The sequence below is a fragment of the Vespa crabro genome, chromosome 4 (genome assembly GCF_910589235.1).
Source record: "Vespa crabro chromosome 4, iyVesCrab1.2, whole genome shotgun sequence".
In the NCBI taxonomy this organism is placed as follows: Eukaryota; Metazoa; Arthropoda; class Insecta; order Hymenoptera; family Vespidae; genus Vespa; species Vespa crabro.
The window spans coordinates 6,088,144-6,099,707 of NC_060958.1; the positions used below are offsets into that span (position 1 = coordinate 6,088,144).

General features: G+C 24.6%; 3 protein-coding genes across 4 annotated transcripts; 1 reads left to right on the plus strand and 2 right to left on the minus strand.

Moving 5' to 3' along the window:
* Window positions 1-85: 85 nt before the first annotated feature.
* LOC124423641 (E3 ubiquitin-protein ligase Topors-like) lies at window positions 86-4,353 on the plus strand. 2 transcript variants are annotated; one of them, XM_046961603.1, is made up of 7 exons: window positions 86-281; window positions 926-1,367; window positions 1,455-1,679; window positions 1,762-2,033; window positions 2,108-2,266; window positions 2,352-2,559; window positions 2,654-4,353. In XM_046961603.1, the coding sequence occupies exons 2-7, from the start codon at window positions 961-963 to the stop codon at window positions 4,098-4,100; spliced, it is 2,718 nt and encodes a 905-aa protein (XP_046817559.1). In that variant the 5' UTR covers window positions 86-281; window positions 926-960; the 3' UTR covers window positions 4,101-4,353. The 2 variants fall into 2 exon arrangements, with proteins under 2 accessions (XP_046817559.1, XP_046817560.1); XM_046961604.1 differs by lacking the exon at window positions 86-281 and adding an exon at window positions 482-588.
* Window positions 4,354-6,188: 1,835 nt separating this feature from the next.
* LOC124423704 (probable dimethyladenosine transferase) lies at window positions 6,189-7,724 on the minus strand. Its single transcript, XM_046961753.1, has 5 exons — window positions 7,376-7,724; window positions 6,933-7,299; window positions 6,478-6,823; window positions 6,294-6,400; window positions 6,189-6,232 (listed from the first exon to the last, which is right to left on the minus strand). Exons 1-5 carry the CDS (start codon window positions 7,431-7,433, stop codon window positions 6,190-6,192), a joined length of 921 nt encoding a protein of 306 aa, XP_046817709.1. The 5' UTR covers window positions 7,434-7,724; the 3' UTR covers window position 6,189.
* Window positions 7,725-7,952: 228 nt separating this feature from the next.
* LOC124423703 (dehydrogenase/reductase SDR family member on chromosome X-like) lies at window positions 7,953-10,388 on the minus strand. The gene is made up of 6 exons (XM_046961752.1): window positions 9,954-10,388; window positions 9,319-9,426; window positions 9,087-9,260; window positions 8,788-8,995; window positions 8,501-8,699; window positions 7,953-8,415 (listed from the first exon to the last, which is right to left on the minus strand). The coding sequence occupies exons 1-6, from the start codon at window positions 10,126-10,128 to the stop codon at window positions 8,215-8,217; spliced, it is 1,065 nt and encodes a 354-aa protein (XP_046817708.1). The 5' UTR covers window positions 10,129-10,388; the 3' UTR covers window positions 7,953-8,214.
* Window positions 10,389-11,564: the final 1,176 nt, after the last annotated feature.

Here is an 11,564-nt window from a genome sequence, read left to right on the forward strand (position 1 = left end):
TAAAAAAAGACAGTATTAATGTTTTAAGTAAATAAAAAATTAAATTACAAAAGGAAAACAAGTATTAATAGATGGCGTTGGTTAACGGAAAGATCCATCTATATTTCTCTAGTCGATTCTTATATCATTTGTATAACCACATGGAGTACCAACTGAACGTATCCTACGTTAGTTTTTGCCTTATGGTCGTCGATGTCGTGAATCGTAAAAAAAATCAGTTTCACGTCAAACAGTATTGAATTTTGTCGAAAATTTATACATTTTCTGTTATCTATTTTAAGGTAAAATATTAATCTTATTAAATCGTTTATCATTGATGATACTAGATAAATACCAAAAAACAAGAGTACTCCATGAAAAGCGATAGAACACTGTCAATTTATGACGTGCTTATTCTTCCAATCATTTTTTCGAATCCATTTTCTTATAGCGTTACTCAAATAATATCGTTTGTACTTCAATATTCGTAAAAAAAAAAAAAAAAAAAAAAAAAAAAAGAGAAAAGAAAAGAAAAAAAAATGGTGCGGATTATTTATTACGCCTAATTTTACCTAATCGTATTATAAAATGACATACGCGTCCTTAAAGGTGATTTACTTTTTATACATTCGAATCAAAAATACTTAAAAAAGAAAAAAGGTAGAAAATAATTCTAACACATATATGTGCAGTATGTATTCTAATTTATATATCAATATTTAAATCAGATTGTTGAAAATTATATGTTTATGTAATATCAATAGAATTTCACTATTATTATGCATATGTTGTTAACAATTAAGAAAAAAAATTATTTTTAAATTTAATATATTCATATATTTTTACATGCATTTCCATATTATATATAAAGTTAAATCAGTTTACTATAATATTAAATTATTCAAAAAGTTCTTGCTTTATGATATCCTAATAATAATTTCAACAGATGATTGTTTGAATGATATAAAATATTAAATTACCATGGAGGGTCAAGTACAAGTAAAGGAAGAGCCAATTAAGTCTGAAGGCGTTGTACAAAGTTCTGATAGCAGCGAAAGAAGTGAAGGAGCAGCCTCTCCACCTCCTAATTGCAGTATTTGTCTTGGAAAACTTATCAACACATCATTTACTGACAGTTGCTTACATCAATTTTGCTTTAATTGCTTATTACAATGGTCTAAAATAAAAACAGAATGTCCATTATGCAAACAAACTTTTAAATCAATCATACATAATGTAAGATCAGAAGAAGATTATGATCAATATCATGTACCACGCGAATTAACGTCTCAAATTCCACAACCTCCAGTCATGGCAATCCAGCATTTAGATGTTAATTTTGAAGTAGATGGAAATTGGGATGTTGGTTTACGGCGTTTCTTCTACAGGTAATAATGTAACAAATTATATATAAACTAAAGGAACAAAATTGAGGAAAATCACATTTGTAACTTTCGTCTAATTTAACTTCGTAGAACAACAATGAATGATAATCGTCGTCGTGGAGCCATATCAAACACTGAACAGATCGCAAGAGAACAGATAATACCAGTTATGCAGCGACAGGTTCCAGGAGAAGAACACAGGCGCATGAATCCTACTTTTCGTCGTGCTATATACACATATGGAATATGGGCTACATCCTTACCTGGACGTTTTGGATTTGGACGTTTTCAAGAATGTAGCGCTGAATATTATCGGCATGTTTCAATATGATCTTTATCATTTATTGTAAGTTGCATTAAGTGGCAATGAAATCAATAAGTAAATTATATTTTATAGGAGATATCCAAGAGAATTGGATCGTCTTGTTCCATGGTTAAACAGAGAATTACATATATTAATTAATAATAGACCGGCACATATTCCATATGTTTTAAGAAGGATTATGGACGCATTAACACGTCATGATATTAGAAGTCTCCAATTTCAAAATATTGTGCGACCATATTTTGGTGTACATACAGAACATTTTATACATGAGTTATTCAATTTTGCAGGGACTAATTATGATATAGTTGCATATGATCAAGCTGTTACTTATTTATTTGAAGGTTTCTAAAAGTTTTATATAATATAATTATTTTAGTAATTTACTGAAATTAAAAGTGTATATATTTTGTGATAGGTTTATCAAGAGATTACGTTTCACATGTTGTTTCACCTGTATCTAGTAGCAGTAGTACTTCTTCCGATGATTCAGATGTTCATGTACTTGATGAAGCAATTGATTTACGTGTAAATGCTGAATTACCTGGCGTAGGACCACACCCAGTCAATATGCCTGGTAACAATAAAAATATAATTATTTCGTAAATTCTACTATAAATCATAGCTTCAGCAAATATTAATATAATATTTACTTATATCAGGACCTAGTACTGTTGGACAATCTTTTCAATTGGAAATGCCATATAATGTACCAGATGTTTTGACAATATCATCTGGATCTTCAGATGACGAATGCGAAGTGATCTGTTATGTCAAACCTCGTCATGAAAGAACACCTGAGATAATAGAATTAGTCTCTTCCGATCCTGAGGATGCAAATACAGCTTATGTATCTAATGATAATGCAGAGTAAGTTTATTTTATACTAACTTGAATATCTATAAGTTTAAATAAGTTTAAATAATGTACATATGAATATATATTTTGTATTATTGTTTAATAGACCTGTGCAAACTTCTGTTTACGAGGATGTTCCTCAAGCTAGTACATCATTTAATTCTAAGAAAGGATCGTCTAATAAGGTAAATAGTGAAATCATAAGGACTATTATCTCAGAAATATCATCTTCTTCAAGCGATAATTCGTCAGATAGTGATTACAATCCTAGAAGAAGCAGACAATGTCGAAGTCATGTAAAGAAATCATCAAAGAAAAAAATCAATAATAAAAGACGTAAACACAGTAATTTCAAGAACCGTAAAAGAGTAGATAGTAGTGTTTCAAGTTCAGGTGAAAGTGATTTCAGAAATAAAAGTAGTAGAAGAAGCAGTCAACGTGGAAAAATAAAACCATATAGTTCTAGCGAATCTAGTTTGGAAGAAGATAGAAAGAAGAAATTGAGTGAAGTAAAATCAAGAAAAGAAACAAATTCAATTAAAGGTACAGTAAACGTGCGTAAGGATTTAATAAAAAAAGAAGAAAGATACAATGAAGAAAATAATGTCCTTAATAACAATAATGGCAGCAGTACTAACAGCAGCAGTAGTAGCAGTACTAGCAGTAGTAGCAGTAGTAGCAGTAGCAGCAGCACTACTAGTACTAGTAATAGTAACAGTAGTAGCACTAGCAGCAGTGAGACATGTAATGAAAGTAAAGAAACTCACAAATGTGAACTTTTACAACAAAAGTCAAGAACTAAAGGTTCTACAAGCTCACGTGTTTATGATATTGAAAAAATTGAAAGAGATGGTAAAAATAAAGATAAATCTCGAATGATAACCGATGTAATATTATTAGATGATTCTAGTCGAAAAAATTACAAATACAAGGAAAATAAACGATCTAGAACCAGAAGTACTAGCGAATCTTCTCACAAGCAGAAAAAAAATAAAAGATCAAGCTGTAGAAAACGACAAGTTCATAAATGTAAAAATGAATACGATAGTGAAGATGCTAGTAATTCGATAGACACAGATTTCTTAAAGAGAGAGAATAGTACATGTTCCAATAGCCAATTTAGCAATTATTCAGATAGATCATACAAACATAAAAGAAGATCTAAACATAGGGATTTATGTAAAGATAAAAGGAGAAAACGTTCTCGTATTAGATCGCGTAGTAGATCTCGAAATAGATCCCGTAGCAGATCTAGCAGATCTAGTAAATCTCATAACAGATCTCGTAGTAGTTCTCGTAGCAGATCTCGTAGTAGATCTCGTAGTCGATCTTCCATCTCTAATTCAAGTGTAACAAATTCAGTAATGTCATCTAAAAGTGAAACATGTTCAATATCGAAACATTCCGATTCTAAAAATAGTTCTTCTAGCAAAGAGAAGCGCAAATTACATAAAAGTCATAAAAAATCAAAACATCTAAGATCACGATCAAAATCAAGATCTAAAAAGGTGAAACGTCGTGTTAGATGGTCTTATAGCTCTAACTCGGATTAATTTTTTTCATATAGCTTATTAATCTTCTCAACTATAAATTAGGTTTATTTGTAATATAGTTGCAATGTACACTATGAAAGATGGCTTATTATTTTAATGTTATCTCACTATACGATCGTTTATTGCTTACTACACTTTTGAAATATGATGATTAATCAAGTGAGAAAAAGACAAAACATAAAGAAGCTAAAATAATAGTTTGATAATTTTGTCTGAAAACAAACTAATAAATTTTGTTTAGTACATATACGTATATACATTTTGTTCACTTCTTTTCTTATTCACAAGATCATTAACAAATTATTTTATTAAGAAAAACATGTTTATTCATTTTTTTAAATTTCATTATAAATTATAAATATAATTCAAGTTGATAAGTAGCTTCTTAAGTTGCTAATACATACATTTCTTTTATATATTATTCCTTATTGTTATTATTATATTAATGTAATAATCTTATACGAAATATAACTATCATTTAAAGATATTTATGAATATTATGTAAGATAAAAAAATGTCATTTATATATAGGGATATTTATAAAAATTAACAAAAGAAAAATGTACTGATATATTAGCTGATTATAAACATATGCTAGAACTTATGTAATAAAGTATAATTATAGAATTATAATATTAAAAAATTAAAATATTGTTTTACTGTCAATAGAAAATTAATTTTAAACGGAACTAATATATTGCATTATGATTCTCAATGAAATGACATAGCATTTATAATAAATAATATTTACAAAGTTTTTTTATAATTATTTTTTATTGAAGTTATAAGAGAAAATAAATATATAATGATGCACAAGTTGCATAAATGTAAATGCATGAATAACAAATTATAAAGAGAGTAATACAAAAATGGATATAATGTTGTTGTCAATGTTGTAATGAAGATAATTTTAAAAAATTGCATTCTTTACTAAAAAAGTTATTTTTTATTTATCATTTTTAAATGATAATATTCCTAAGTTAATTAACAGGAAAAAAATTTCATACTAAAAGATAATACTAATTCTAATATTAATGTATATTAGTTTTTCATATATCCTTTACAACAATTAATGAAAAAAATAGAAAAAAAAACAAAAAAATTAAAACAAATGCACATAATATGTTCAATTAATATCTATTATTTTCTATGTGATATAAAATGAATATAAAACATAAAAACTGAGTTTATTCATGGAACAGATCAGAATATATTTAAATTCTATATTATAATAAATCTATATATAGTATATATCTGTGTGTATGTACATATATATATACATATATATAATTTATTTTTTTTTATATTTTGCATTTATTTTTAAAAAATAATTTACACTTAAATTTTTTTATATTATATAGTAAAATTTATGTAACTTGTCTTTTGTTTTCCCAAAATTACTTTTATGTATATAATTTTACATTGGAAAATAAATTATTATTATATATTTCTTTAAATGAAAATTTCTAAATACTATTCTTCTTCAACGTGACTCCCAAAGAAATAATCATATATACACTTTCACCTTGTGTGCGAATAATGTAATTAATACATTTGTAAATGATAAAGATACGAGCGTATGTATTATGCGTGATAATTTTTATATTAAGTATAATTTAATTATTTATGATTATAAGGATAATGAAAATAAAAACAATATAAAAGGTTTAATAAGTAGAGTAGATACAATTATGAACACACCGCTGTCATGTATTATGTATATATATATAATGCAATTTCTTTGTAACAAAAAGATTATATCCTTTTCTTTATAAATTAAATAAAGTATGAAAACGAACAAGACATTAGTAACATTTGATAATATAAAAAAACAGAGCACAAATAGTATCTGTATCATAAAATGTAATTGTAATAATTATATACTTTATATTTAAAAGTTTCATCCATATATAAATATCTACACATATATAAAAAAAATATCTATATTTATTTACAAATATTACAATATTTCTTATAAAAGAACATAATGAACATTTTTTTATTTTTCTCTTTGGATTTTTTATATAATCCTGATGATCTTCACAATTTAATCATTTAAAGAAAATGAAACACAAGAATTTTTCTTTATTCATGTAAAATGAATTCCTTCAGCATTGAATGCATGTAAGAGGCTAGAAACAAAAAATATACTTCATACAAAAAAACTTCAGATATATTATAATTTTTACATACCTAATAAAATCATCAATATCCATAGTTCTAGCTCGCTTATTTTCTGCTTTAGCAGTTTGCAATATCTTATTTACCATTTCTCTTATATCAAAATCTTCTGGTACTGTCTATATTTTAATGTAATAAAATTAATTTAAAAAGATTTTGAAAAAATATTTCTACAGAGATTAAAAGTGATGAGTACCTTATTGTTTAAACTACAATGAAGTTTATAATTCTTTTCTAACATTGTCATTACAGTAGTTTGTTTAAATGCAGCTGAAAGGGTTTTATTTTTCCTTACGAATGTAATCCTTGTTAATCCATCCCATTCCTGGTAATTAATTGGTGGTGGTGGATTTCGAGGTTCTATTCTAACTACATTTGACTCTACTTTTGGTGGTGGTCTAAAATTATTTTTTCCAACTTTCATTAACATATCTACACGTGCTAAAAGTTGCGTGTTGATGCTAAGACGACAATATAATTTATCGCCTGGTTTTGCAACCAAACGTTCTGCAAATTCTCTTTGAAACATAAGTACTGCACATCTAAAAAAAAACAATTTGTAATAAAATAGAAAAACACATGTATATTTAATTTTCGCAACATAAATAAATATTTTCATATTATTCAGTTTCATATAAATATATTAATTACCTAAAAATAGGCCTGTGCAAAAGTAACTTGAATACTAATGGAGACGATATTTGATAAGGAATATTAGCAATGCACAAATCAAAAAATGGCAAATTTGTTTTCAAAACGTTTCCTACTATTATCTGTAATTTTGGTTGATAAGGTGATCCTTGTACACGTTTTTGCAGTTCTGCAACCATTCTTGGATCTAATTCACATGCTATTACTTTTTTTGCTTTATCTAACATTTTAATTGTCATATTTCCAGTACCAGAACCAATTTCTAATATAACATCTGTCGATCTAATTGCAGCTTTATCAACCATGTTTTGTATAATAAGAGGATTTTTCAAAATATGTTGACCAAAATCCTTATTAAATTGAATACCTGCGAAATATAAAAATTAAATCTAATTTCTCATACAAAATAAGTGAAAAAATTAATTAATAAAAAAGTTCTTTACCTTGTCTTGTAACCTCTTTATGTACACGAGATACTTTTTCCGCACGTATTTTTGGCATTTTAATAATTAATATTTAATAATTAATAAACTTATTTTTCTGAATAAACGAACTCTCTAAAATAAAATTAGAATAAGTTTTTTTTTCAACTATAATTATTAATTTTTGTTTTTAAATTTGTAATCCGTAAAGGTTATGAAATCGTGCCGACATTCAATCATTCGCTCGTCATCTATTGACTCAGTATTAAAGAAAGTAAAGATAATTTGTAGTGATGATTTAAAATCTATATTAAAAATATAATTTTATATTTTTAGAATCAAAATAGCAAAATCATTTAATCAAAACTGATGGTAGACTAACTAATTCGATTTTTACTTGTTTTTTTGCATTTTTATTAGTTAAACTCCATAATAATTTTTACATGAAACGATCAACGTATAAGAACATTTCGATATAGTCATGTGGTATAGTTTTTACTATAAAAGTATTTTTTTATGGAACCATTCTATTGTGAGAAAGAATATTAAACAACATTTTATATTAATATTAAATAAAATAATTGAAACAACGATTTTATTGCATTTATAAAATAATAAACAGTAAGATTTAATATTCTCATGTTATATTGTAGTAGTATAGTGTGTGTGAAGTCAGATAAAATTTAATCTTTTTTTCATTTTTTTAATTTTTTTTTAATTATAAAAATGTTACAGTAATAATAATAATAATAATGTTATATATTATTGCATATTATGATATTAAATGTTACATAATATTTATATGTTGTATTTATAATGTTGTATTTATAAAAATACAATAATATAAAAATACAACAATATTAAATATCAATGTATTGAAAAAAATCTTTCAATTGCACTTGTTCAAGAGATAGATGGAATAATTTTTCTTGAACAGATTTATCAAAAGCTATAGGATTTACTTTTGTTTCTTTACAATTATTAATATAAATACCACCATGTTCTTTAATTTTATCGTTTGTAGCTGCATAGATTATTACCATAGCTCCTTGTTCAGGACTCTGCAATTGTTATAATTTATTTATCAATAAACGATTATAATAGTACAAAAATATAGAATTTCAGAAAAATTTCAGTCAAACTTACCTTTATTATATATTTACTTAAAAATTTTATTTTATATACAAAAGAATGTTGAAATAAATCTGTATCAACAATTCCTGGATGTACCGCATATATTTGAATTCCCAGTTGCTTCTTTTTAAAAAGATTTTGTAAATGTTTTGTAGATATTACTTGAGCTAATTTACTTTGCCCATACATTGCATATGTATTGAAATTTTTTCTAATCAGTACAATTGTGTTATAAAAAACTTAATAATCTGTATTTAAAGTTTATAATTATTAATTTATTTAAATTAAATGTGTCATACTTAAAATTTATGTCATCGAATTGCATATGTCCAACATAATGAGCACAAGAAGAAACATTAATAACTCTACTGTTTTCTTGTGGATGACTGCCAGCTTTCAGTAGAGGTAATAATAATGCTGTCAAATAAAAGTGTGCCAAATAATTTACACTCCATTGCTGTTCAAAACCATCCTTCGTTTTTTCAGACGGAGTAAACATTACACCAGCTATAAAAAATATGTAAATTGATTATGAAATTATTAGTTATACACAAATTTTTATTAAAATGCACATATATTCACATTTAACTATTTTTACCATTATTTATTAAAATGTGTATTTTGTTATAATTAAGTTTAATTTGATTGACAAATTCTTTTACAGATTCCAACGAAGCATTGTCAAGTTTGTAAACTCTTGCTTTTCCTGAAGTAATACCAGATTTTCTGATTTGGGAAATTAATTTCTCTCCAGCAGCAGGTGTTCGACAGGCTATAATAATAATTTATTAATTGTAAATGTATAAAAAAGATTTTATTGTAATACTTACCAATTATTACTTCCATGTGACATTGTAGCAACATTTTTGTAACTATAGCACCAATTCCTCTAGAACCACCCGTTACAATAACGATTTTTTCAGGCATTGGTAACAAATCTTACAAAATAAAATAATTTTAATCAGAATTAATATTTATTGTGAAACTATAATTATCTATAATTATTATATATTAAACTAAAATTATCAATAAAATTTATATCTATATTCTGATGATTATACCTATATCATAATTTAATTTTCAATTATAGCAATTGCTTTAAATAATTTGTAAATCTTTTTTTTTTTTATTAAAATAGAAATATATACAATGTTCTTCTTTCTTTGAAACATTAAAAAAATTGATATTTACTTTTATATGCATTTTCTAATAGATTTCTTAAAAATAACATCAATAGATTAACAAATGTATAAAATGATACAAACAAAATATCCAATTCTTTAGAAGAAATCCAGTATAGATAGCTCTTGATATTTTTCTTTATTCAAATAGTAATACTAATTTAAACGGAAAATTTTTAAAAGTTCGTATCGCATATGCGTACTGTATAATTTTTAAAATGCGATTTTAAATTATTATTTTTGTTGCTTTTTAAACTAAATGAATAATATATAAAAGATCTTACCTGTTTTATTATTTTTGGCATTAATTTTGTCGTTAATTACGTCTTGAATAGCTATTGCGGAGTATATTATGTTATAATAACAAGTCGTTAATAAAAAGCTTAGATTTATTCGAAATTTATAATAATATAGCCAACTAAAAAGAAACGCGCACATCGAAGCTGTTATAAATAACATATTTCCGTATAATTTCAAATCGTCTATAATGTTAAGATTCTTTATCCGATAGTCGTTAAAAATTAACTGTCTTCATAGATTGAAATGTAATGGAGTTCCAGTATATGACGAAATCAAGAATACGTGTTCAAAATACCGTTAAACTGCTAGTTTCTTTTTTTTTTTTTTTGTACGATAAAAAACATTAATTATTTATGTTACTTTAAAAGATAAGAAGCTTAATAAAAAAAGGATATTCGTTCCTAGAAACAAGTATATAATTGCTGACTTTAATATAAGGTTAAATAAACATATATAGTATAAACATACATAGTATAAGTATATAAAACATCGATTATATTATTAGACTATATCAAACGCATATAAACATTAGATTCAATACATTTTTTTTTTCTAATTCTTTTTTGTTTTATTTCATTGGACGTAATTTATATACAATATATGTTTTACTATATGCATAATAAATAAATTTTTATTTGTTTATATGAATTTATAGGTATATATATTTCTTAGGACACTAAATTAATAAATAATCTTTTCCATTAAGAGAGACGAATTCTTCTTTTTACATTTGTTTATTATACAAAAATATATAATTACATTTTTGAAAAAATTTTCGTTTAAACCATCTTAAATAATGAATATGCAATTATTTTATATATAATTTATTTAATAGTAAATATTAAAAATTAACTTTTCTATATTATTTGTTCATTTATTCGCTCTCTGATTTATATAAAAAAAAAAATGGCATACATCGTTATCGTTAATCTTCGATTTTTTTTTTAATTCTCATATATTTATCTATATGTAAAAATCTTTACTTTTTATACATTTGTATATATGTAAAAATTCTTGCTTCTCATACATATATGTATACGTAAAAATTTTTACTCTTTATACATAATGTATACATAAACATTTTTACTTCTCATACATTTATGTATATGTAAAAATTAGTTTTTAATTAGTCTGTATATTTACAAATTACACTGTTTACTACTTTTCATTTTATACTTTTCATTGGTTAGAATGAAGTATCATACTATATTAAAGCTGTTTGAAGATCATATGAGAATTAATTATAATTTAATTAACTACATGTGTATATATTAACTGCATGTAATATCAATACGTGGATAATGGAAATTCAAAATTCGTTGACAAAGAATGGTAAAAAGATAATGAGTACATCATCTATTTAAAAAGAATGAACTTCAAGAATAATAGCTGCTGCGATTATTCTTTACTAATTATATATTATATATATCAAATATTTCGGAATACATACGAGAAATGTATATAAGATTGTTCAAGGAAACGCATTTATTAAATTTAAAGTGAATGATTATTATTTCTTTATAAAGAGTTTATGGAAAGAATAATTTTTATAAAAGAAGCGAATGCATACTTTTAAAAGTTTACACATATTTCAT